We start from the raw sequence: 27,396 nt of genomic DNA on the forward strand, positions 1-27,396 counted from the left end.
GGTCACGTCCTGACACAGGCAGCTCATTCGACTGGGGCACGTGGCCAGGGCCTGGCGGGTCTTCGCAATGAGGCTCCCGGATAAGATGGAAACATTTCCCACGGAGGACCTCCCAGCACCTTCCTCCCGCGCCACAGGCCCGCTGAACGGCGGAACCTCCCTAGTAGCTCGGCTCCAGGGCTAACGGGACATCTTTCCAGCCACAGAGGGACGTTTCTCCCTCAGCACCACCTCAGTCACCTCTGGAGACATTCCACCTGTAACTTGACCAACAAAAGTGGGATAAATACGCGTGAGCGGGAGAATGAGAGAAATGCCAGTCATGGGGCCGGGCATGGGCGCCACCACCATCGAACCAGGCTCACCTCTGAGTGACACTAAACAGCAACCGCGGGAGAGCTCCCCGGTGGGCATTTCCTGGGTGACTTCCCACATCACCTGCTCCGTGTCCCGCACCACGGCCAGGAGCCACCCGAGCACCAGGCTTCCACATGAGGGACCAAGGCCTCCAGGGGCCCGGGGAGGGGACGCAGTCGTGACTGTTTACAGTGTGCGCCTCCCCCCAACTCCCAGACAGACACTGGGCAGAGGTCAGGGCCACCGAGACCCCAAGACAGCACCTCCGTCTAGAGCAGCCGTGGGCAAACTACGGCCCGTGGGCCGGATCCGGCTGTTCTATCCGGTTCTCTTGCTCTCCCCTCCGCTCCTTTACTTTGAATTTATATTAGTTCACACAAACACTCCATCCATGCTTTTGTTCCGGCCCTCCGGTCCAGTTTAAGAACCCATTGTGGCCCTCGAGTCAAAAAGTTTGCCCACCCCTGGTCTAGAGTATCAACGTGCTGTTTCTATGTTGCATTATTGTGTATAAACTGCTGACCTAGGTAACAAGACTACTATCTTTTACTATAAATAGAAAAAGAAGAAATAAAAAGTTAGGTCCATCTGATTTCCAGAAAATTAAAAAAAAAAAAAAAAGAGTGTGAGAGACGGTGAGGGGGCGGGAGGAACGGAGGAGGAAAGTTAACTCCTCACTCGTGGGTGAAGGGCAACGTGCCTTCTAGGCGGCTTTGCACTTGCATGTTACAGAATGAATCTGTGTGAAGAATTTGCTCTGGTCTCGCTGAGAGTTCGCCACACACTGGGTGCACAATTTAAAGTTAGAATGGTTCACAAAATAAATACTGTATCGTAGACGATTAAAATTATTGCTTTTGCCTGGAAATGTTCAGCATGAATTTGGCAGCTCCACATAAAGTGCGAGTGTGTCTCTGATTCGGGTGAAACGCGCCAGCCGGCGGCTGGGCGATGTGGTGACTCGCGGCCATCCCTCTTCCCTCCTTGCAGCCCCACCCCAGCTCTGCTATCAGGAACATCAGCCCCAGCCTTGGGCTTTGCTGCCTCAACAGACATGTCCGTGCTTCCAAGTCGCCTTCAGCTTCATTCAATTTTTTAGAAGTCTCATGCGCCCTGGCTGGTGTTGCTCAGTGGTTGGAGCATCGTCCTGCCCATCGAAAAGTCTTGGGCTCGATTCCTGGTCAAGGGCACGTGCCTGGGTTGCAAGTTCAACCCCCGGCTCTCACATCCATGTTTCTCTCCCCCCTCCCTCCTCTCCCCTTTTTTTCTGCACACTCTAAAAATCAAAGAGAAAAATATCCTGGGGTGAGGATTAAAAAAATAAATAAAATAAATAAATTAAAAAAGACAATGAAGGTAAATATTTCCATGCCACCAGCAGAAGCACTGCTGAAAATCTCTAGATTCCACACGTCCTGATTTCTTACCCTGCGTTTTATTAAAGGCAGCGTGGCCCCAGGCCCCTAACTCCAGGCCCGGCCCATCCCGACAGCCTGCTCTCTGGGGTCTGCGAAGACCACTCCGGAGGGACGGTGACTGTCCTACACAGAGTCGCCTGCGGCACACGGTGCTCACCTCTCCAGGCTGCTGTGGTCATCTGTAAGGTAAAACCTAATGATTTCATAAACAGTGGGACGTGGTGCTGTGAGCATCGTGTGAGGAGCAAATTCAAAACCACAACAGGAGTCGTGCACGCGGAGGACCGATCGGGAACGGTCTTGGGCGCAGGGCTGCCTAACGCCGCCTTTGACTTGCAGTCTCGAACACGTTCCTCCGCAAAGGCGCCAGCCGGGCCTGGCCTGGCGCAGGGCCCAGGGGCAGGTCCAAGGCCTTGAAGGCCGACCCTGCAGAGCCCTCGAGGCTGCTCTTCTAGAGAAAGCCTGCTCCGGACCAGCCGGGCGGCTTCCAGAGAATTTCATTTCTCTCCTGACTTCTTGCTCAGGTTTCTCCCTTGTAAAATGGGGGTGATAGTAACACCACCTCGCTCAGCTGCTGGGAGATCGATAAGGTTCTAAGAAAAGCTGGGATACAGCCTGTCCTCCGTACCCTGGTCTCCTCCGCGGCAACACACACACACACACACACACACACACACACACACACACACACACACACGGCGCCCACGGAGGCCCCGCTGTCGACAGTGTCGGTTACAGGGACGCTGGCGGAAGGGGACACGGATCTCTGCCATTTTCTGTGAATCTGGAATTCTTGCAAAACAAAACGTTTTTAAATGCTGATCGTTGGGCCTGTGTGTGAGAATCAGAGCACGTTCTACTAATATCCCCACCCCCAGAGGACTGGCCAGCGGCCCTGGCTCGAGTCCACCCGTCAGTGCCGAGCGCCTGCTGTGGCCATCACGTGGCTGCTGTCACTGACACCCTTGGGGTCATGGGCAGGAGCCAGGTGAAGGGTGGCCCCACTGGCTCCCCGTCTCTGCCAATGATGCGCCAGCCCTGCCCCCTCGCTGGGGACGCCTCCTGTGATAACACAGGGAAGCGAGTCATAGCTCCCCGGAGTCTGCTGAGCGTGGGCGCGGCCTCCCCAGGTGGAAAAGATGCGGGCGCTCCCGGTTTGAATCACCCTGCTCTCGGGGCTGCTGTGACCACCGTTTCCCATGAGAAAAGCCTTTCATTTTTTATTGAGCTTTTGCGTTTCCTTCACATAGAAAAGGTGTGAAGGATTCTTTTAAACACTGTTCACAGTAGCAAGACCACCTACACACTGTGATCCAAAATGGGAGAGCCACTCAGGGTTTTCCTCCATCGGTATCTACTACCGGGGGCCAGGCTTTCCCACCCGGCTGCCCGGCTGCCCACCCCCTCGGCTGCATCTGAGAAGTCGGCCGTGGGGACCCACAGGGAGGGCTTCTTCCCATCCAGCCCCTGCCGCCCACCTGCTCAGAGAGCTGGTCTGTCTACAGTGAGAGGGTTTCATGAACAGCCAGGTACGCAGCAGCACCCACGTGAGGCCCTGCTCCGCTCATGGAGCCCCCGGGGCTCACAGGACACCCTTCTCTGTGCAGACCCATCGCCGACGTCCACGGTCTCCACAGGTGCAGTTCAGCATCCCAGTTCCCTGCGACGGTCCTGCGTCTCCACCCGCACGGGGGACCTGGAGCTCAGATGCACCCCCACCCACGGGAACAAATACGGAGACCTGAAGGTGTACCCCAGAACTCAGAACCAGGTGGCCTGGGGACAATTCACTGCTGACGATGGTGCTTCAGGCTCATGAGCTGTCTCAGCTCTTCTCGGGCCCCTGGACTGGCAGAGCCCCACCCCCTACCCCCTTGAGATCCCAGGACTGAGGGGGCAGAGCAGGCACAAGCCAGACCTTCAAACCGAGCCTCTCAATTTAAAACTGAAAACCACCTTCAGGCCATTTCATCAGTGACCAGGGAGAGAGACACAGGCCTGCCGCCCGAGGGCACTCACCACGTGACCAAACATGAAGCCAGAATCCCAGCAATTCCCCAGATTCAGCACCAATTTGAGAAAAACACACAGAATACGGGACAGACGAGTAGCCAGGTGGCACGTGGCAACCCGAAGAATCTGGGGAAGCGTCAGGCTTCATCCCAGCTGAACTCGGGAAGCAAAGCGTAAAGGTACCGTGTGACTCAGCGGCCGTGAGGAAGGGAGGCCGGGCAGGAGCCCACGGCTCGCTCAACGACCCTAAGGGGTTACTTTTAAGTTACTTGTTGGTATCTAATATGATAGCTACGGGACCATAATTCTAAAAACAAGTCCCGTCTTTTATCTCAGCCTGAATGTTTAGAGAAAAGGCCAAATGACGTCAGGGCATACTAGCGGGGTTGGGGGGAGGGGAGCTGAGACTGGCCGACCCCGAGCTAGTTGCCACGCGTCCGTAATGACCACGGGCTCAACATCCTTCGTAAGACAGAGCGAACGGCCCCAGGCGCGAGAGAAAGACGCCCTGAGCGGCCCCTGCGAGACTCGGTCCTCCATCTCCACCACCTCCGCTCAGAGGGCTTCAGAACCCGGTTGTCTCTTCGCTGATCCACACTCCTCAGAGCTCTCCAGTGCAGAAGGTTCCTTGGATAACCCCACATAATACACTGTTTCAAGAGCCAGCCTCCCCGTGCCCCTCACCAGCCCTGCCGGTCTCAGCTAGGGGCACCCACTTGTACACGGCTGCACCCCCGGGTCTGAGACTCACATTCACGTCAGTTGCCCCACCCGCTGAGCTAAGTGAGAGTCTCAGATCACCCCTGTGGGTGAGGTTTTCCTTCCGTGGTAGGAACCCAGCGGGGAGGCAGTTTCAGCCGTTTGGGTAAAACCTCTCCGTTCTCAGTTTTCTAAGAGGTAAAGCCCACACGTCCTGCCCCTGAGGAAACCGGAGAGCCTTTTCATGGCGCCGACACGGCTAACGTCGCGGAAGCCACACACTCTGGACTTGGCTGGACGCAAATCCACCGCAGGGGAGAGGCAGCGCTGGAGGGAGCCGTGCCGAACCTTCGACGTTTCCTCAGGGCGGCAGCCGGAGGCTCCTCGCTGTCTCTTATTTAGTCTGTTCTCTCTCTTGTTTAAAAAAAGGGATCAGCACAGTTCTGGGGCCGCTGAGGCAGGGTCTCTGGGTCCCCAGAGGCAGCCGTGGGCAGAGCTGCACCCGAACCACCCAGCTCAGCCGCCCCTTCTGACTCACAAAGGCAGGCTCTTCCCACCGAAAGTGATGCCTCTAATATAACCTGGGACGTTCCCTACACCTGGGGGTGGGGTGGCTCCCAGAGGCAGAATCTGGGGAAACTAACTGCTGACCTGCTGGGCTCCTGCCCTGCGACAGGAGAGCTCTGACTCACGCTGGCTCCTCCTCGCCGGTGTCCTCTGACCCCCGACCACACGTTACGACAGGCAGAGCCCTGAGCTCCGGGAAATGGCATTGGCACAGGTGCCCACCCCACACCTCCTACTCACCCGTGGAAAGCGACTTTTGGGGGATGTCGGGCATTTCCACGCTGCGCAGGGCCTCCTAGGGCACGACCACCCCGCGTGCCACCCAGGGCCTGAGATGCAACCTCAGATTCTGGAGATCCTATGGTGAGGGCTGCAGGCGCCTGGGCACCCAGGAGAGAACTGAGCTGTCCACCCCACAGGCCTTCAACAATGCGTCCGGAAAGATAACGGAGCCACACACGCTAAACCCCGGGATGCTGCCCTGCCACTGCCTCTGACCCCGAGTGTGTGACCGTCTCCCTCTGCACAGACCAGAGCCTGCTCCTCACGGGCCGGCGGGGCCGTGTCTACAGAGGCAAGCTTGTAGGTGCCACAGCTTAGAGACGCCCGACATCTGCGTCCTCGTGGTGCTCGGCCGACGTAGCCGTGTCGGCCCTTCCCCGTTCTCTGCGTGTTGTCCTCACCACGGACGTGGGTCTGCCCCACACCCCACACCCTACATGTAGGTCATATCGGATCACCGAGCAGCCTGGACTCGACAGGAAATCTCATCGCTTTCTTTACTGAAAGCCAACTTGTACCTGGGTCAGCCCAGCTTCTAGAGGCATTTTAGATGCACTGATAAAACAGCAAACCACACTGTGACATAGAAAAACACTTCGGCCCTGGCTGGCGTGGCTCCGTGGTTAGAGCGTTGGCCTGCCCAACAAGGGTCACGGGTTCTATTCCCAGTCACAGGCATGTCCCTGGGGTGCAGGTTTGACCCCAGCCCCATTCAGGGTGGGTGTGGGAGGCAACCAATCAATGTGACATATCAATGTTTCTCTCTCTCCCCTCCCCCCCTTCCACTCCCTCTCAAAATCAGCCGAAAAAATATCCTATGGTGAGGATTAGCAAACAACAACAACAACAACAACAACAAAACCACTTTGGCTCAGGAACCCAAGAACACAGGCAAACAAGTCCCATTAATTACACGGAAGGTCTAGTTTTAAGGGGAGACAACCGCCGTCTCCCGATTAAACTTTAATCTCCCAGGCAGGGTGCTATCTGGTTTCCCCAGGGCGCTGGTGCACGTCGGCCACAGGGCTCGCTGCAGGCTCCACGGTAAACCAGGAGCCCTTCCCACCACTCTGCTCAGAGGAAAAGGTCGGCACAGAACCCGCTCTGCTTTGCCTGTGGTCAGTGACACACGTCCTCACTGGACACACCTTTCCTACCTCTGGGCAGGGTGGGAAATGTCGACACTGGACACCAGAGGCGCCCAGGTCGGGCACGTGAGACCCAAGCGCAGCCTCCACCCGGCACGCACTCAGGGACACGAGCAGAGCAGACCAGGCACTGGTCAGTCGCACGGCTGTAACTCGTCTGGCATTTGGATTATTCTCTGATATTAGGCAGCATTTCAGATCTCAACAGCTCGACTTAAAAATCTGAGTGCAAAGCCACAAGGATCCGAATTATTTTATCCTGTCCAGGACACAGAAGTGCCGCGGTCCCTCTTTCTCCTAATAATCGACACTCACAGAATCCCCGCAGCAGGGAAACCAGGGCCCACATCCTGCACGCACACCTGACGAGGGCTGTGCAGGTGAAGCAAGCCCTGCCCCCGGCCCTCCCTCAGCCGCTCACTCACAGTCCCAGGTGTGACCTGACTCAGATTGGCAGTCAGGACGGCAACACCTCCCAGGTGTCAGCTGTGAACTCTGTGGGACCAGAAGAAACGACACGAGAAGCGAGGGTATTTGGACCCGATCACAGCTGCCGGGAAGAAAGCTGTGGCTGCCTGAACGCTACAGAGCAGGCTCAGAGAGACGGGGCTTAGCTCCGTCCCCCGCAACCTGACACGTGCTCGTGCACAAGTGGGCACCATCATCTCCCACGTCCCCAATAACAGCACACAGCCCCCGGTCCCTGCTCCTCCAACACCAAGTTCGCCCTCTAGAAAGTGCTGTGGCTGGGCTGAGTCTCTGGGCCTCCTGGGGACTTCCGTCTCTGGGGTCCCACCTGCCCCAGAGGCTGCTCCTGGGAGATGGAAACCTAGCCGGGTCTCTGGCTGCAGGGACTCGGTGAGGGGCGGCTCTGAGCCAGATGACCGCAGGCTGTAGTGCGGGCGAACCGGGGTCTGAGCAAGTGGCCCGGACTCTGAGCTCCGTCCTGTCGGCCCTCGGAGCTGTGCCGACTCCAACTGTGTCCCCGCGGCATCTCCCCAAAGACCGTCAGGGAGCTTCCTCTCATGGCGTGCAGGTGCTGTGCCCCTTCCGCGGGGTCAGGAAAAGAAAAAAAACCCAGAAGCAACATCCTGCTGCCCGGGGTGGGTTGGCTGACACTGACCACCGAGGCACACGGCCCGGCCAGCGTGGGGACCTCTGTGGAAGGACCTGCCAGCTGGAGTGGTGACTCGCCTACGGGTTTATTTAATCTCACTCCGACTTCAGAACATGTGCTTCCGAAGGGATAACCCTGAAAACAGTCAGGTAACGTATAAATCAACAGGCCTCAGCAGTTTTATCCGAGCGTGGGAGCCAACACTTCTGCCTCGCACAGAAGTTAGGAATATTCCTGAAATCATCGATATCACAGCCCAAAACCTAAAGGCACATCTGAAATTCATGGACTTGGACACAGCCCCCAGGCCACCGACCCCTGCGGCTCCGAGCAAACACTGCGCGTCAAGCTAACTGCAGCCCTTCGTGTGTTGTGAGCATGAAAGTCAAAACGCCAGCTGCTCGCCCAGGAACCTCCTCAGACAAGACGCACGGGACACGCCCCGCCTTCCAAAGCCAGCGTTATGTCTCCGCCCTCACGTGGCTCTGCCTCGCTCCAGGCAGATTCAGAGGTGGTCCCGGCGCTACAGACATTAACCCCCGAAGCTGGAACTTTTCATGACCTGGATCGGAAAGAAACTAAACGTTCTCATGCAGAGACAACCCCTGGGCACAGACGCCGCCCAGCGCCCGTGGCAGACGCTCAGCCCCTTTAGGTTAATAGGAAACCGGCTAAAGGCACATCTGCAAATACCACCTAGAAAACATCAAATGCAGTCACAGGCCCCAGACGCTCCCGCCACCCTGGCCCCTGCACCCTCGGGGCCCCTGCACCGGGCAGCCTCTCACGCCCATGGGCGGCCTCGCCTTGTAACAAGGTGGGCCTGGGGACGCCGCCATTAGCAGCAGCACCATCACCGCAGAAAGAAGTGGGGCGGGAAGAATCCCCGTGCCTTCCCAAGAGGCTCAGGGCCTGACCTGGACACTAAAACTCTGACTTTTTATGGGGAACTCGGGAGTCAGCGGTAATCTCCGTGCACCGCCTGAGCTCGAAGAACAGAAGCGTCATTCCACTGAACTCTAAGCAAGTCTGAACTCTAGCACTATGAAATTCTATCAAATCCGACTGAAGCAGGAAGTCAGCATCGTCGTGACCCCATGGGCCTGCGCAGAGGAGACCCACCCAGCAGGGAAACGACGCCACAGCGCCCTCGGGCTCGCCCGGCACTGATGCCCCTTTTCCTGGGGGGAGACGAGTAACGGGGTACAGAGGCCCTGAACGGAGGGTGGGGGCTGGAGGCGGCAGGTTCCCCGCCCAGACTGCACCATCATGGGAGCAGCGTCCGCTGCGTGGCTGACCTCTGATGTCTGGTGCTGGCTGCACTTTCTCGGGAAGGAAGTCTGGCCGCCCTCCCTCTGGCTTCCATAGGGCCTCGCTGCCCCCAAGCACCAGCGGACAGGTCGCAGGGAAACAGGCGGCTGGGACCAGGAAACATATTGGCTGTGGGGCCCCAACGGTGGGAAAGGTTAGCCTCACACCGCGGGGGCAGCTCGAGCCTGCCTCGCTCGGGCTTTGTGAGCGCACAGGAATGTCAGGCGTGGCACACTCGACTCGACTCGGCTCTGCAACCAGGAGATAAAGAGCAGTCGGGCGGCCAAGGCATGACAGGGACGAAGGGCACCTGCTTTCCGACCACGAATTAAATACACACGGGCTGGTCGTGCAGGCGGCCGCCCGCCGGGAACACGCCAGTGCACCTAGAAGGAGAGGCCGCCTCACCCCAAATTCACAGGTCGTGGAGTCCATGCCCCGGGACCTCGGAGTGGGCTGCGTGTGGACTCGGGGTCCTTACAGGAGATCAAGTTACAAAGTGAGGTCCTTGGGTGGGCCCTGACCCAAGTGTCTATGTCTTCCTCGGTGGGAGAAATTCGGACACAGAGACAGACAGAGAAGGAGGACAAAGGAGAGACAGGTTGTTGACAAGTGTCCGCACGCCCAGGAGGGAGGTCTCGAGGGAGCCAGTCTGGTATTTGGTCCCAGCCCCCTGACCAACTAGCACGCAGCGTTTCCCTGAATTCTTACAACTTCTTAACACCCGCTTGCTACGGTCATCTTCCTGCCCAGTTACAGTGATCTGCTGCCGACGGCACTCTGCCTTTGATGTCCAGATTGGAGTGAAGCCCCATGGCACTGCCTATGACCTTCGTGGTCCAGGAACACGCAGAAGGTCATACACTGTGACACGTGGGCGGCTCCGGACGGGAGGCGGTTAGCTTCTGAATAGTCTCATTCTTCTTTACATAAAAGTCATAAAGTAGCATCAGGCACAACCAGCCTTAAATTTATAAAAATGCCTCCAAATGGGTTTTAAGTTCCCATGTTTATTCCTTAATCCCAGGTTCTGAGATACGTTTGTTCGATGACACCTTTGAAAAAACCAGTCTTTTAAACTTTATACGTTGGAAGCAGATGTGGGGATAAAAGTGGGGACGCGCCCTAATGCACGTCAAGGACAGTCAGTGCTCGTGTTTGCTTTCTCTCTGAATCCTGACTCCTACCATCAGCACCAACTGCTTGACAGCCTGTCGGGTCTCCTCTGGAGGGTCCCGCAGCACCCAGCCCTCCTGCTCACCCTCCGCGCCCGGGGCGCCCTGCGGGAAGCTAGGGCCCTTCGCCCATCTCGCTTCCAGAATCCCTCCAGTCAAACACTGAGCTCACCTCCCCCCCCCCCCCCCCGAAACCACACGCAGGGCCTCTTCCTGGAGGTCACAGGGGCTTCTTCCTGAGGCGGCCGCCGCCCCTGTCAAACGGTGCCACGCACGGGAGGCACGGGCGGACGCTTCACGCCCGTCACAATGCTGCAGGGGCTGCACGCACCAGGGGTCGTTAGCGGCCCACCTGTTGGGAAAGCTGTTCAGTTAAAAATAAAGACCCGGGCTGCGTGAGCGGACCCAGCTGAGCCCCAGCGGCCCCACACGCCGTTAAAGAGAAAAATCAACAACCCAAGACGTGAGGCTGGGAACATGCTTGAGCTCCCTGTCACCAGCCTGCAGGGACTGGTGCGTCTCTGGGGAGGAGGCGGCTGTGTTGTTCTCCAAACAGCGTGGGCACGTGGGCACGGCAGGGAGCGGCTGCCACTAGCTCGCTCACTCGGGAGTGCTGCGCTGAGGCCCATCTGCACCCAGCGCTGACAGCAATAAGGTGGAGACGGGAAGTGGGCGACTGGAGGCGAAAACAAACAGGACAGGGATCTTGGTTTCGCAAAACAAACGCCAAGTGCATGTGTCTGTAAACTCTGTGTGCCCAGACTCTGTGTGCAGGGGCCCTAACCCCACTCCCTAGAATGTGAACTTATTTGCAGGTGGGCCTGTCAGGGGGTGAGTGATGTCTGGAGGCTGGGCTGCAGCCACTATGACTGTCCTTATAAAGACGTCAATTTGGACACTGAGACACCAGGGAGAGAGCCACGTGACATGGAGGGCTGAGCTGGGTGATGCTGCTAAAGACGAGACTCCTCAAAGTGGCAGCAAACCCCGGTGCTGGGGAGGTGATTCTGGTTCGGAGATGCAGGAGTTCGAGCCCTGCGGCCCCTGCATGCAGACCTCCAGCCTTGGGCCCACCCCACCCGCTCACCTGGCGTAGGACGTGGGGGACCTGGGCCGGGCCCATGGGTACGGGTGCTGTGGCACCGACAGGTACTGGTCGCAGAAGGTGCCCTTCCGGATGTGCTGGAAGGGGGGGAACTCTTCCGGCGGGAAGTCAGACGTGGGTGGCGTGGTGCCCAGGTCCTCGCCCGCCGGCTCCACCTTGAGCGCCACCGAGGGAGAGTGGTCCAGGGCGGTCTTGCGGGCCTTGATGGGGACGCCGTCACCCAGGTCCAGGCTGCTGTCGGTGCTCAGGGCGTTGATGGCGGCGACGATGGCCGAGCTGGTGTACTGCGTGGTGTTGCCCAGCCACGTGTCGTCTGTGACGCTGACCCGCGGCGAGCTGTGCGGGGACGGCGTGGGTGAGTGGTGCGGGGAGCAGGACAGCTGCCGGCCATTGAGGCCGTACTTCCTCTTGTTGCTCGGGGACGAGGGCCTGGAGGTGCGTGCCCCCAGCCAGCTCTCCTCTGTGACACTCGTGCGGGGTGAGGTGGAAGGGGAGTGTCTCGGGGAGCCCAGCAGGCTGCAGGCCCCCAGGCCTCGGGGAAAGCCCTCCTCAGGGTCTGTGGTCTTGGGGGACACGCAAGGGGACTGCCAAGGGGACGTCTGTGGGGACGCGTACGGGTACGAGTAGTTGGACTCGTAGGACGAGGCCTCGGAGTTGCAGCTGCGTGACGACAGGCTGCTGGCCGGGCTCAGGCAGGAGGGGTCCCGGTAGGCCTCCAGGTTGGGCAGGTTCAGGGTGGCGGTGGAAGGGGGGCGTTTGGAGTTGGGAAGGACATCCTCCACCTCCACGTCGTGGAAAAACTGGTTGTTGTTTTGGTGCAGCCCCAGGTAGGACGTTATCTCAATGCGGGGGCTCTCCAGGGCCGGGGCTCCGTTGGGCCTGACGTGGCCGGAAGACAGAAAGTAGCCTGAGGGCCCGCCGTCCACAGCGGCTCCGTACCCCGAGGGGTGGCTCGCGGCCGCCATGGCTGAGAGGCCGGGGGCTGACGTCTGCATGTCGTGGCACTGCACTGGCAGTGAGGGGTGCACCGTGGGCAGGGGCAGACCCGGACTGATATTGGAGGACACATAGCTGTAATGCTCTGGAAGGAAAAGTGAAAAGGGAAAGATGACATGAGGGGGCCAGTCATCGAACATGCAAACCCATAGCCCAGTGAGAACCCTCAGAGTTGGGTCCCACATCTCCGCACAGCTCCAGGCCGCACCCCCAGCAGTGCGGTGCTCAGGCTGCTCCGATGGCCTCCCTGGGGGAACCTGTCCAGGCAATGTGGTTGCTGGGACCCTTCCCGGCCTCCCCCGTCTCCACTCCAGCACACAGCCCCTCACGCGGCTGCCCTCAGCCCAACATCCTTCCTCCCAGAGCAGCACCAATGGCCTCCCTGCTTTTTTCTGCTCTTTGCTCAAAAGTTGCCTCCCCAACAGCTCTGTCAGAATTCTGAATGAGCCCTTCCCCAGTTCATTTCCTGTCCTTAGTACTCATCATCATCTTGTGCCTCATCTCTTTCACCAGCAGAAAACCAAGTTCCCTGAAGGCAGGAGCCTTTGCCTGCCTCAGTCTACTGTGGTTCGCTGTCTTCAGAGCCTAGGACTGTGCCTGGCACAGAAAAGGTGCTCAATTCGTTTGACAGATGGATGGGTGGATGGATAGTTGAATAACAGATGGGTAGGTAGGTGAGTGGGTGGATGGATAGATGAATTGATGAATGGATGTAATGAACAGGGGGGTGGATAAGTGGATGGATGGATGGATAGATGGATGGATGAAGGGATAGATGGGAGGGTGAATGGATGGATGAATAGGTGGATGGATAGGTAGATGAATGGGTGAGTGGGTGGATGAATGGAGAGGTGGGTGGGTGGATGGATGGATGATGGATGGATGGATGGATGGGTGGATAAGTGGATGGATAGATGATGAATGCGTCGGTGGATGAATGGATGGATAAGGATAGGTGGGTGGGTTGAGTAGGTGGGTTTAGATAGATAGAAGGACCTGTGCATGTAAAGAGCGTTGTAATAGACTAGTCACTGTTGAGCTGCTCTAATCACCAGCTACAAAGAAAACACCCCAAGAGTTGGATGGAAGCAGATTCTGGGGTTTCTCTCATATAAGCTGTGATGGTGGCTCATGACCTAGAAAATCCCTCCTTTAATAAAAACAAAGCAGATAATATTGGCACACAGCTGGATTTAAGAATCATTATATGCTAATTATAACCTCAACAAGATATTTTTAAAAATCATTACTAGTGTAATTAGTAATTTTTATCAGAAAAGCAACTCTGAATTTCCCGTTTGTAAAGACTTGTTGTAACATCTTTGTTCTGTATTACTGTGTGCAGTAGAGCGGATATCCAGGTCGCTAAATAATGGAAACACCCACAAGGAAATTCTATCCTGGCTCCCGCCGCAGTGACCCACCGAAGACGTCTTATTTGATGGCTGTGCTGTGTCAGACACCAGCATGCTGGATCTCAGGGTGCTGGTCCACACGCCATGGCTCTTGCTAACAGGAATGGGTGCAGACACCAAACAGGCTGGACCCACTTGTTTCCAAAAGCAGCCATCCACCACCCTCGATAATCCAGTCTTGTAATCCTTGCAATCAAGAGGCTCTTGCTTTGATGGTGCTAAATCCCCCTGGTGAAAACACTGGCTGTTCCCAAGACTGCAGGCCCGGCCCCTCCAGGCAGCCTGGGGAGAACCCACAGCCGCTTCAACCCTGTGTTGCGAGCGGCCCTTTGGAGAGAGAGCAAGTGTTCCAGATGCTCAAAACTGGTGCCAGGTTCCAAAGAGCCCCCAGGGGACACAGAGGCGTGACAAGGAAGAGAAAACAAAGCTACGGTTGAGAAAGTTAGAGGCTGGAGCAGCAGGGATGCCTCATGCTCGGGGTGTGCCTGTCAGGCCCTGCAGCTACACGTCCACAGTGCAATGTCCTGAACGTGCTGGTCCTCGCCATCCCGTGCCCCGTGTGTTCCCAGGCACCAGCGGGACACTGGGGACAGTCACATGAAAAAAGGATGAGCCTCATGTCCACAGGGTGAGAGGACCAGGGGAGGCCTGACTCCAATGCCAGTGCCCAGCTCTGCTGCCAGTCCTGGAGGGCCACGCCCACGCCACCAGCATGCACAGTGACCCCGGCACACACCAGCACCCTCACATGCTCACTACCACTTTTTGCTTGTTTGTTAATCCTCCGTGGAGGATATTTTTTTCCATTGATTTTTAGCGAGAGTGGGAGGGAAGGAGAGGGAGAGAGAGAAACATCAGTGTGAGATACACATCAATTGGTTGCCTCCTGCACGTGCCCCAACCGAGGCACAGATCAAATCTGCAACTTAGGTACATGCCCTTGACCGGGAATCGAACCCTTGACCCTTCAGTGCACGGGCCAATGCTCTAACCCACTCACTGACACTTGCAAGACAATAACCGAAAGCAGATGTTAAAACTTGGTTATGATGTTTATAAAACGCCAACAAGAAGCTAATAACCCTGGAAAGGCACTTCCTGGCAGAGGTCAGGTTCCTCAGGAGGTGGCAGTGGGCTGCAGCTGCCGAGGCCCCAGGCACCGGGGTCATGGTGACCTCTCAGTGGGGATGTCCCTGAATCCCGTGTGCAGGCGCCAGGCAGGGACCCAGAGGCTGTCCCCCCTCCCCGCCGCCGGGGCCATGACAAACACCACAGAGAGCACCTGAGCTGGACAGGAAGAGGCCAGACCTGGGCGCTGTCCAGAGGGACCAGGCCAGGGCAGGCAAGCCCCACAGAAGGAAATCTTACTCCTTCAGTCACTGGGAGACAACACGCTACCTGTATTCCTTCCAAAGGGAGTCTAAAGATGGCCTTCTTTACAGCCACGTGCAACTTAGCGCACACTCTCCCACGTGTTCATAGACACGTCCACACGTTCCCATCCCACGTCCCCTCCATGGCAGCCCAACACGCCCCAGTGTCCCCCCAGATCTGCCAGTTCAATAAAAGGACATCAGCGTTCCCGTGGCCGGCAGGTGTCGACAAGTCCATGCACCTGGAGGTAAAGTCCGACATCAGCCAGTCCAACCAAGAGCAAAGCCCCATCCCGTCACTGTGTGATTGCGGTTATTATCGTTAAATGATCAGTAAGTAGGATATTAGCAAAGCAAGTGTGAAGCGGAATTGTATACCTATAGGGCAGGACGTTTAGTAATTAGACTTCAACAAACAGCTCTATTCTGTTTGACTTGTCCCAACATTAAGTGTAGGTCAGAGAGAGGCTTGCCTGCCTTCGCTCTGGCATTCTTCACTACAGACCAGGTGACTGCGTCTTGGTCCCAAACGGGTGCTAAACTGCCCGGAGCGTGCGTTTCCTCTACAGCTACAGGTGCCGGCAGTACACCCCTTCCAGGATCCTTCTTCAGGAGTGGGGGTCCCCCGATGTCCCACCAGCCCCCTGCAGTTCACCCACAGGGAACTTGCTGGCCTTTTCCTAGCCTAGACACGCACTTTCCTGGCACAAGGAGACAGAGCTGGGGGTCACTTCCTGTGGTCTCTGCACCCCTCCTGCTTTGGGGGCAGATGAAATGCCCCTGGGAGCCCCCCACGATCCCCCAGGCTGCAGGAACCAGGCAGCAGCTACAATCCGTACGGCCTGCCTGCACCGGTCAGACTTTGCTCCCTGGGGACCAGAGCTTTCCTGACGTTTGGTCCTTGAGGTGGCAACGTCCCTGTGACAGAAACAAGCCCCCCTCCCCCCCCCCCCCCCCCCGCCACACACACACAGAAGGAAGCAGCCCCTCCAGTCAGGGCTGCCCATGAGAACGAGCCCCACGCTCACAACCACGCTGGGTCCACTGTTTGGTTACAGCCTTTGTATCTGCGAAGCAGCAGATGCTCTAACGTCCATAGAAAATGAATGTTCACGTCAAAGAGAAATCGCCGTCTCCAGAGACACAGCATGAGGCACGTGGAACTATGACGTGTGGCTGTGGATATGAAGTTGCCTCCCAGCACTGCTGGGTCCTGCCCCTAAGGAGCCCTGGGTTTCCTTTCCACGGGGCCTGGCACCAGCTCCTCCTGGGCCTTGGAGGAGGTTTTGGACAGATCCCTACACTTCCTGCCCAGCAAAAAAAATATTATGCATATCTATAACATATTTTAAGAGATATAGCCAGCCCAGCCAGTGTGGCTCAGTGGTTGAGCATTGACCTATGAGCCACAAGGTCATAGTTCAATTCCCAGTCAGGGCAGGGCACATGCCCGGGTTATTAGTTTGATCCCCAGTGTAGGGTGTGCAGCTGACCAATGATTTCTCTTATCAGTGATGTTTCTCTCTCTCTCCCCCCCTCTCCCTTCCTCTCTGAAATCAATAAAAATATATTTTAAAAAATTAAAACAAAGAGATATAGCCAATCCCACAGTTGAACCATTTGTTGGCAGTAATTCTGAGAATTAAAAAAAAAATTCTAGCCATTAGCAGAGCAAGTCTGGGGGCTCCCCAACAGCTGCCCACAGGGCTTAGCCCCTTGGAAGGTTGGGGATAAACTGGCAGGTGGGGGGAGGCAGAGTGAGGGGCAGTTCTGTGTGAGCATGGGGTCCACTGACAACCACAATATTCCAGGAAGCGGCCTTCATTTAAATAAACCTAAGTCTGCCGATGAGGAGGAGAAAAAACACAAAGCCTTTACTTAAAAACAAGACTCACCTAAGCATGAGTTCTCCGTGATTAGACAAATTTTGAAATGAAGGCCCTGGAAGGGTGAACCTCGTCATGAACACTCCACGGAGCTGATGACGACGACGTTCTCTCTTTAGAACAAAACCACAAGGAGGTAGAGTCCCGGCCTGCCGGGGCCAAGCACCCCTCCCTTCCCGCTTCACTTCATTTGGTTTTATTACTAACGAAACTCGTTCAAGTCTGAATTATTTAATTATTCCAAGGGACCCCATTTACATGGAATGAAAATATTTCCAGTAACTTTCTTAACAGTCCTGCGATGTTCAGGCCGATTCATGTCGTGTCAGGAGCCCCCGGGGAGCTCAGCACCCATTGGAGTTATTTTCTGCTGGCACTCTCAGGCCCTGGCCCCCTGCCGAGGAGGGTTCATTAAATTACAGTGCAGGTGAGTACAAAGCCGCAGCAGGAGCTTAAGCAAACATGGGGAGCTTATTCAAAGTAGTTTACTATCATAAAAGCAATAAAACCGTGGCTCATCCTGGGAAGACAGGAACTGCCCGCCCCTTACGTCCTCGTTCTCTGGCGCCGACACCCTCCTGGCAGAGCACCGTACCAGGCGCTCTGGGGCTGGATGATGGACAGGGTGTGAGCAGGCGGGGCCTGGCGGCTGGCAGGGGTTTGTTTGGCTCCTAGGCTGGTCCAGCGCCCACTGCAAATTCAATGCTCAGCAAATTTAGAAAGCCAGAGTTGTCAGAATGATCTCGTCTCATTCTGAGAAGTAATTTATTTCAGAACCCTACTGTTTTATTCTTTCTAAGCCACCACCCCAAAATGTTATCCACGTGCTTTCTGTTAAGGCCAACAGCGCCTGGCGTCATGCGGTCACCCACGACCACCCTGTGGGAGCTGCCCTTCCGCAGCTGTGACAGCGGGACGGGGGGTGGGCCCAGCACCTACTGCGCTGATGTTCGGCACATGCGGGGCCACGTGTCCACTGAGCAGACATTTCCAACAGGAATCTCCACTCTGGCCCCTGTGCATCCTGCGGTCTTTTGCAAACTCTGAGAGACACACTGACTTTTACTTTTCTTTCGTGTTTGCTGGGGTTGAGCCACAGAACATGAGGCTAGAAATAGAACTGACATGAGTGGCTGCCAGGCCCCATCCTCCCAAACGCCTGACCGGACCCCCATCCACTGGGCAATGGGGCTGGTACCCATGCAGCAAGATTATAATTTTGCAGGTAATGGAAATAAAACAAAATAAAACCAAAACATGCTCAATGCCCAGACCAGCACTGAAACCTGTTTACTGAGCAAGCGCGAAGCACTACCTAAGGGTGGGGACTGGGCGGGCCCCGCAGATGACAGACAGAGACAGCTTCCAAGGGCACCACTGGCCCAGCAACTTGCCTGGAGAAGCTCCACAAAGGCCAACAGAACGCCTCGCATAGCGGCAGGCAAACATCCCCAGAATGTCCCGTGAGCAAGCCCCGCTGGCCCTTCTGAGGGCCCTCGGCCTGAGCGCCTTAGGTCCTTCCCTCTCATTCTGTTTTCAAGGAGCTAAAACCAGCACGTTGTTCCTTACTAGCCGTGGTCGGCCTTGGACGAACATAACACAGAATTAAAGTGCCCTCCACACAAACAACTGTCTCTGAGGGCGCATGAAAGATACAGGGGCCTGTCCGGAAACGGTGAAGGCCCCGCCCCACCTCGCATGCCCCCTGCTTCCAGGGCCTCGCTGCTGGGGGACGGAGTTCCCAGGGCGGGATCCCACCCGGTGTCTGTGGCAGGGCTGACCTGCACGTGAGCAGGGCTCCGGCTCTTCACGGCACCCTCACCACTGCTGAGAATGGACTTGAGGATAAAAATGCCTCCAGAGACATCCATTCCGCACGGGAGCGACGAAATGCCGCCCACCAAGCATGCGGAGGGGCACAGACTGGCTGCACTGAGCTGGAGGTGGCCCGACTGCTGAGGAGACTCCAGCCAGACCCAGAGGCCTGGCCAAGTTCCTCCGGAGTTGCCAGGGTGACAGTATTGGCAGTGGTGGGCCGGCCAAAATAACGAAGCAAACAGGAGCCCTGGCGGCAAGCTGGGCCACGCCCGCCTTCCAACTGACAGCAAGCAGCTCTTTCCTAAGACCCAGAGGTGAGCAGGAGACCCACTGCCAGCCTTCTGCCCCCAGGAGGGGGTTGGTGCCAATGGGCAGGAAGACAGATGGGTGCAAACAGCTCACCTACCCAGCGCAGAGCACATTGTTTTTAAAATTCTCTTTTCTTTCTCCCAAGAAATGGTTGCTGACTGTCTATTTGCACCTGCTAGGCTCTCTGGGAATATAGAACCCCAAGACCCAGTCATTCCTTTAAGGAACAGGGAAGACAGAAGCCCATCAGTGCCACACAGCCAAACTGAGCGTGAGGTGGCCTAAGTGACGGGGGGACGAGGGCTAACCCGTCCCTGTCCCCTGGAGGACAGGACACCGAGGGTTCCGCTCTCAAGTCAGAAGGAATCGTGACCCAGGCGAGCCGGGGCTGACCTGTCCTTCTGATGAAGTGCCTGCTTTTGTGCTCAGCATGTGTTAATAAAGCTGTGTTACCAAGCTTACCACTGATCTCGGTATTAGTCACTCATTCATTTATTTATATCCAGGCCCAGCCTGGAGATCATGTGAAGCCATTGCTATCACCCATTCAGAGCTGGAGAATTGAATGTAACAATTTAATATAATAATGTAATAATTTACTGATTAATAAATATAACATAGAGCTAATAAGAACAAGAAGAAAAGACTTTATTCATAATTGCCAAAACTGGGAAGGAACAAAACATCCTTCAGAGTGATGGGTGAAGGAGCTGGGGCCCATCCGGACAGTGGAACATTATTCACCACTAAAGAGAAACGAGCTGTCGAGCCATGAAAAGACCTGGAAGAACCTTCCATGCATATTGCCAAGTGCAAGGAACTGCTCTGAAAAAGCTTATTGTGTGACCCCAACTATGTGACATTCTGGCCTTTCACACCATAAAGAGGCCAGGAGTGCGGTCCATACTTGCACCTGTCATTTGCCATCTTTGCTAAATGAACTGAAAAGTGGTTGAACACTCAGGGAGAGTGTCTTCCCATGGAGAGCTGCACACAGAGCCACAGGCAGCCAGACCCGGGGGGGTGGGGGGGGTCAAGGCCTCAGATCTCTCCCACTGGGTCTGCTTGGGCGCCCATGCCTCCGAGGCCTGGAAACCCATAGCCAAGGAAGACACGGGGAGGCGGCTAGAGAGCGCGGATAAGGAAGATCAGGCAGCCTCGGCCTGGTCAGAACATTTATTTTTTTATTAAAAAACGACCAGGGTGTTAGTCTTTAAAAGAAGAGCAGTGAACGGTATGGAAAATATTAAATAATTGTTGCAGAAATGGCAACAGTGCCAAGAGTACTGTATGCAGCCTCATCGTCTCACCGCCACGTGGGCACTGACAGAGAGTAGACCCTGAAGTCGCCACAGATAAAGAGGGTTGAGAAGGGGCTCCTGGCTTTCCCCAAGCCACGACCTGGCAGACAGGCTGGGATTTCTCAGCAGCTCTTATTCAAGAGCTCCCATTCTGGGGGGCAGCGGGTCCCTTTAGACAGACAAGAGAAAATGAAAGAAAGAAAAGGACACCCCCCCCCCCAGGGTTGGACTACTTCCACTTTAACTTCCTTCTGGGAGGGGCTAGGAGCCCAACAGATGGGGGGCTCCATGGCCCCCCTGCCCTCTGGCAGTGACCACTTACCACCTGTCCCCAGGCACTGTCCAAGTTGGGCCTTGGACGCTCCTGTGCCCTAGCCTGAGTGGTGCAGCGGCCGCCTGGAGCCAGCGGCCCCTCCACAGGAAGGCTCTAGAGACCAGTACAAGTGACCCACAGGCAGGGCCCGATGCTCCCTGACACCTGAGCTGTGGCACCAAGCGGCTTCACAGCGTTTCCCTCAGCCCACCCGCCACTCTCCATTAAACTTGACCTGTTTTCCTCCTACTCCACAGGGGCCCAGGCACCCGACACAGGAGTGGGGGCACTATGATGCTACCCTGACCTGGGCAGGGGTTGAGGTCAGGGACCAAAGGACACAGGAGCAGAGAGACTGCGAGGGGCTGCTCTGGCCCCAGACTGTGTCCCCAGCCGGGCTCTTTCAGACCTCACCCTGCCTGACTCCCGTACCCCAAGAACCTCCACCCACGACCCCTGCATCACAAGGACCTGCACCCCTGGACCCTCTACATCCAACTCTTGCACTCCCCGGTCTGCACCCCATCCCTGTACACCCTGGACAATGCACTCCAGACCCACAACCCCTGCCCTGTACACCCAGACCCTGCACCCCGTATCCCCTGCACCTCTAACCCGCGCGGACCCACCTGGGGCGACCCCGGCGCCCTCGTCGCTCTGGTTAAATTCGAAAAGGAAATCAAAGTCGAACTCCTGGTCCTCCTCCAGACCCGTCATGTCGGGAAGGCCCGTCCGGAGTGGGAGTCAGAGTCCAGGGTCTGGGGTTCAGGGTCAGGGCCGGGGTCGGAGGTCGGAGTCCAGGATCGGAGTCAGGGTCCGGGATCAGGGGTCACTGCCAGGGTCCGAAGTCCAGGGTCGGGGTTGGGGTCCAGGGCCAGGGTCCAGGGTCGGGGCCGGGACCCAGGGAAGTCGGGGTCGGGTTTGCGGCCAGAATCGGGTTTGGGGCTGGGGTGCGGGCCGGGTCGGGTCGGTCCCCGGCCGGCCGCGGGCACCTGTGGTCGCCGCCCCGCTCGGCTGCGCCCTGCGCCCAGCCGTCCCGGTAACGTGACTCCGGCCGCCCCTCCCCCGCCCGCGCTCCGGCCCCTCCCCCGCGTTTCCGGGTTCACACAAACAGCTCCGCGGCGGCGGCGTCCCGAGTTTTAAATAAACTCCGGGAGCCTCGCGCACGCCCGCTACACTCGTGTCCCGCCCTAGCGCCCCACCCGCGGGCGAGACCCCAGAGGGTCCCAGGTCTCGAGGGTCCACGTGCGCGGGGGGGAGCGGTCCTGTCCGGGACCCCCCACGTCCCGCCGACTCCTCCGTGACCCCAAGTGGCGCAAAGAGCAGCGCCTGCTCCCCAGAGCGGTGGCGACACTGGCCGGGCCCACGGACTTTGTCTGCAACTTTGTTTCTTTTAAAGCTTGCGCGCTGCCCGTCCTCTCCGAGAGGAAGGAGGCGGCGCTTCCCGCCAAGGCCCCAACATCCCGGCTGGACCCCACGTGCCACCGCCAGCCACGCGGCTCAGGAAAGTGCAGGGGGGACAGGGGGCTCCGGTTCGGCTGCCGCCACACCGCGTTCCTGCCCTAGCCCTTAGGCCTTTCTTGCCTCCGGCGTCTGACTCCCAAGCCCGTGCCCCTAAGGCAACCCTTCTTTGCCGTCACACCTCCCTCCTCCAGTCCCCAACCTCCTGAAACGCACCGCACACTCCTGTGCGTGGGGAATGCCCCCCCGCCCCCCGCCCCCCGCCAACGCATGGCATCTCCGAGCCCCGCAGGGCTGAGCGGAGGAGGGCCGGGGTGAGAACCCCAGGGGGGCCCAGAGTAGCGCACCCACCGCCCTTTGTCTTTCTCCCAGCTGTGTGTGCTAACTGTCCCCAGGGTCCGGGCACCCCCTCAAGCCAGCATCTGCAGCGGGAAGAGGGGCGAGTGAAGGCCACGGTGCCGAGAAGCACACACTGGGGCATTCCAGTCCGAAGGGGGTGAGGGCAGTGGTACCAGATCCGCCATGGCAACCCTGCTGCTAACCTGCCCTCCTTTCTGCCTCACAGGCCCTTTGCCCCGGGGGCATGGGTTTTTCCAGAAGCAGGGACCCCCGCTAGTCACGTGACCCCCACCTGCACCCCAGAGCCTCTCTCCCGTGACCCTTTGCCAAGGGCTGGTTTTCTCCAGTGATAAACTATAGTTCACTTTGGCCTGATTTAGTTTCTAATAATAGTTCTCACTTTGAGATGTATGTTGGAGGGTTGTTTTGTTTTAGTTTGCTTTTTTTTGCTGACCTTCAGGCAAATGGAAGTTCTGTTTTCTGTTGAGAAGCCACAACATCTCATTTTCTCCGTGTTTTTTTTTTTTTTTTTTAACTTCAGCCACCTTCTCACCTCTGCGAAAAATTGACACACAAATATTAGCCCTCCTCATCTGCTTGGAGGAAAACCTTTCGCTCCACTGTGCCGGAGAGGTGGGTGGGCACTCCGCGGCCGTGCCCATCTGGTCCCTGGGCCCTGCGGGATTCAGGACTCAGGGCTGCTCTTCCCAAGGTTGAGCTGGTCCCTACTTAGTTCCAGATCCCCAACCAAGGTCACTAGCTGGGGTGGCCCTTTTAAAAACATGCTCCTCTTACCAGCACCCCAGGATTCTCATCTTAAAAGTGGTCAGAGCTATTTGCCAACTCAGCAGACACTCCTGTCTTGATGGAAATGTTTAGCTTGGCGCTTCCTCGGAGGCTGCGGGTGTTCCCTGGTGCATGTTCCAGCCCTGAGTGTGATACAGTGGGGCGCCAGCGCCCTTCTAATCTGGATTAGGAAACATGGCTGAGAAGTTAAATGGCGGGAGCAGGAGAACAGGGGTGCTTTGTTCTGTTCTGGGAGCCTGGGGGCAGGCAGTGTGAAGCAACCTCGGAATGGGTGGGTGGGTGGCTACCTACAGGCCTGCATTTCTCTGCACTCTGCTCAGGGAAAACAAGCTCGGGGACATCAGAAGCAACAGCACCTAATGAGCTGCAGCCCAGATGCTCATTAGCCTGGGGGAGGCCGGCAGCCTCAGACTCTGAGATGGCACCTAATGCCTCCCTCGGAGGGCCTGCCTGGGGACAGGTCGTCCCCCCAGCCCTGCAGGGCGACCTGCCGCAGATGGAGGGCCTGTCTTTATGAAGGATTAGATCACACATTCTGGTTAGCCTAATTTAGTCCTTATAAAATTCACCATTATTTGTTTAGTCAAAGGGCACGCTGCACCTGGCCCTCCGCCGGTCCGCAGAGGCATTCTGAAATACATGTTGTTTAGTGGGAAACAGGAAAACTCGGCACCCAGGGATGGTTTGTCCTCTTGTTAGAGTAAAAAGGTTCTTTGCTGCAGGACGGACCCCTGACTGTTCAAGTAAAAAGACACCCTGAACTTTTTAAGCAGTGATAAGAAATACGTGGGGGAAACTTTGAAATAAGTGTCCAAGGGTTTCAATCAAAACCTCAAGAATTTTTAAAAAAATTTTTAGTAGCAAGGCTGGTCCCGTAAACATTTCCTGATGTTTGCATTTTGACAATTTCTAAATTGAGGTGAAAGGGTAAGGACCATACGGTATGTCTTCCTGCCTTGATTCAGAATATGTGGAAAGCCATGTGAGACCCCAGGGCCACTGTGGCGCGGAGCCTGCCCCGGGCCTGTGGTCGTGAGCCCTCTGCCAGAGGTAACCCGCCCGTGGCTGGCAGTCTTCCGAAACTGCACTCTAAGGCCTGGCGCTCGCTGGAGGGAGCAGGAAGCAGCAGGGCGTACTTGCTAGCGCTCCGCGGAAGGATGCCCGCCTTTATAAAATATGAGGACTCATTACCCACCGGCAGGTTTGCCAGCTTTCTTAAAGTAATTTAAACAAACCATTTCAGCACCGATAAGGCATTTGGAAAGATGTCGCCCAGCTTCCCTTGTGCGCTTGCCATCCTAGTTCCTCCCTGGGGTGCTAGTCACCCCTCTCCCCAGGGTTTCCAGACACCTGAGGGGCTCCCTCAAGAGGTCCCGGCTGCTCTGCTCACTGATGGTTCTTACAAGGTTGTGACAAAGGGGGCTGTGACTGAGACTGCCCCGCGGAGAGTGGCGAGTTCACTGTCCGCCGCGGCGACAGCGCAGACATGCCATCCTGTGACTCTGAACAAGCAGCTGGAAACTTGGCGGCCCCCTTTCAAAGTGTCCTGAAACGTGTTCTGTGGTTGGCACTCTGGTGTCCATGGGACGGAAAACCGCCAGAATCAGGGGCTGCATTCGGACAGCGCATTTGATCGTTTTCAAATCCTACATCCGGCCTCCAGCCCGAGGGCTCAGAGTCGGCTCAGGAACGCGGAGGCGGATTTGGAGGATGAACCTTGGAGAGAGCGCTCGCGGAGGGGCAAGGCCCCCACACCTCACGTTTGACTGGTCTTTGAAGCCAGAGGGTGGCCTCCCCCCACAGGGCAAGGAAACAGACCATCCTTCGTCCTCCCCTAGACATCGCTTCATCCCGAAGTGTCCTTCGTGGATCTGACGGTCCTAACCTCACCCCGTCCTCAAACCGCCCGCTTTGAACCGAGTTTCTACCGCCGGGATTCAAAGCCAGGCTGCACCAGCAAAGGCCGAAAGCGCGCACTCAGAGCTGGAGAAGAGGAGACACCTATTGGCAAGAAGGCGCGCTCGAAATCAGGGCTCCTCCGGGGAAACACCAGGGGGACACCGCTTCCCAATCTGTGCTGCGCGCCCGCCAGCGCGCCGGGGACCTGCGCCCCTCCGCGCGCGCAGATGCCAGCCGGCCCCTCCCCGGGTCGGACCCCGGGGGCTCGCGCCCGCGGCACAGGCGCGGGGGCGGTGGGCGCAGGGCTGGGGGCGTCAGGGCCAGGGCTGGGGGGCCGTGTGGGGGGCGGCAGCCTCACGGGCTTACCTTCCTCCGCCGACTTCATGGTGCCGCCGGCGGGCGGCGCGGGCCCCAAAGTTTCTCCTCTCCCGCAGCCGGCAGCCGGAGAGCCGAGTGGAAACTTGGAAGGGACTGGAAAACTGGTGCTTGGCATCCACGCGGCCGCGGCGGCGCGGAACAGGAGGAGGAGCGGGCACCGCCGGGGTCGGGCTCCCGGGAAGCTGACTCCCCGGCGGACGCGCGCTGCCTGGGCTCAGCGTCGCGCGCCCCGGAGAAATGTCATCCAGGGGCGTGTGCGCGTGTGGCGGAGCGGCTGCGGCCCGGGACCCAAGCGGCGTGGCAGTGGCAGGGCTAGGAGGGGTGCGCCCGTGCCCGGTCCCCACGCTTGGCAGCCGGATCCCTCGCAGCGACTGTGCCTGCGAGTCCGGAGTCTCAAAGTCTCGCTCTGACGCAGGGCCGTGCTCTGCCTCCTGCCTTTTTAAAGCTGGAAAACACCTCCCCCGCCTCCCGCCGCCCGGTGCTCCCTCGCCCCCTCCCTGCCATGACATCACGCCCCGCCCGCCCGAGCCGGCGCGGACCCGGGGGACCAGTGCTGAGCGCGGGGCCCCTCCCCGTACCGGGCTGCCCCTCTTTCGGCTTAGGACGCAAGTGAGGCGGGCAGGGGCTCGCGTGGGGGGACTGTGCACGGACCAGCCTTGACCGGGTCCAGCGGGGGTTGAGAGAGTCGCTCCCTGCCCTAGAGCGGGGCGGCGGGGTAGCAGGGACGAGGGGCGCCAGAGCGCGGCATGCTGAAGTCATTATGTAAAATCGCAGGCTTCCCCGCGGTGGAAATTTGGAAAAGCGCTCCCACTGGCAGGCCCGAGAAAGGAAATTCCCACCCCGCCAAATCACTAACAGATTGCACGGCAGTCCCAGTACCTCGACTTACTGTCGTTTCACTGTGTAAATGCCCGAGCCATCCCATCTCCGGTTGCAGGAGCTGGGGTGGGCAGGGGAGCCGCGGGGCCCCTCCCCCGGCTCTGGGCCCCCGGTTCCGGCCCTCGGCTCGGGATCGGCCAGCGGGGCTGCTCTGGGCCCCGTAGCGCCGACGCCGCCGTTCAAGTAACACTTTCCTCTTTCAAATTCTCGGCCTCTGCGCAGCAGCTCGGCTGCCAAACGGGACCATATTTTCTCGTTGGCCGCGGATGGAAGGGACTGGAGTGTTAGGGCGGTAAAAATGTCTGGTGTACAAAACCCATAAATCTATGGCACGCCACCCTTATGTGGTTTAAAATAAACCCAAAAGCAAGAGACGTGTCTGCTGCGGGGATCCAGGAGGCCTGCGGGGTGCCGATGGGTCCCCCAAATGAATCCAGGCCCAGGACCCACGGAAATGGGGAACCCAGGGAAAGGGGGTCTAGACAGCTAATCGGGTGGGACAGTAAGTGATAGCAAACTGCCCAGCGACGTCCACTGGACAGAACCGAAATCTCTCCGTGCCAGGTCTCCCACTAAACCCCTCACCCCTGGGGTGTCGGTGTGGGTGTCACACTTTTCAGGAGTCACTACCTGTACACATGCTCTCACGCTGATAACTGGTGCCCAGGCGCAGGGAGAGGGGGGCCCCGCGAGGACACCGAGGCTGGGGAAAACCCCCGCGAGGACGCTGAGGGTGTGGGGGACTGGGCGAGGATGCCGGATGCTGTGAGAAGCTCGAATCCGGCGGGGGAGGCCGCCAGGGGGCGCCAGGACCGCGCCGTCCTCGCACCACCCCCTTCCCCTCCCTCCCCCCGCCCCCCCGCGCCACCTCCCTTCACAAGATCTTTTTGCAATGGTGTACCCAGACTTGGGTGCAGGATTTTGCCTGGAGAGTTTCCGTTTCCCGTTCGCCACTCCCGCCCCCGGCCAAGGATTTTGCCTGGAGAGTTTCCGTCCACTGATCTCCGCCCCCCGCGCCCCCTCCCCCCCC

The 27,396-nt window shown here is 57.8% G+C and overlaps 1 protein-coding gene across 3 annotated transcripts in view; it reads right to left on the minus strand.

Annotated features, from left to right (window-relative positions):
• Nucleotides 1-25,900, minus strand: part of NFATC1 (nuclear factor of activated T cells 1) — a 100,315-nt gene extending 74,415 nt beyond the window's left edge. For 2 of the 3 annotated variants that reach the window (XM_080683475.1, XM_080683473.1), the window contains exons 1-2: nt 21,233-21,654; nt 11,175-12,273 (exon numbers count right to left, since the gene is read on the minus strand). In XM_080683475.1, coding sequence (XP_080539601.1) covers nt 11,175-12,273; nt 21,233-21,320 — 1,187 coding nt within the window. In that variant the 5' untranslated portion in view covers nt 21,321-21,654. Of the gene's footprint in view, nt 1-11,174; nt 12,274-21,232; nt 21,655-25,475 lie in introns of those variants that run through there. The other variant, XM_080683474.1, reaches the window with a different exon arrangement.
• Between the last annotated feature and the right edge of the window lie 1,496 nt (nt 25,901-27,396).

The sequence above is a fragment of the Plecotus auritus genome, assembly GCF_963455305.1.
Source record: "Plecotus auritus genome assembly, chromosome: 8".
Lineage (NCBI taxonomy): Eukaryota > Metazoa > Chordata > Mammalia > Chiroptera > Vespertilionidae > Plecotus > Plecotus auritus.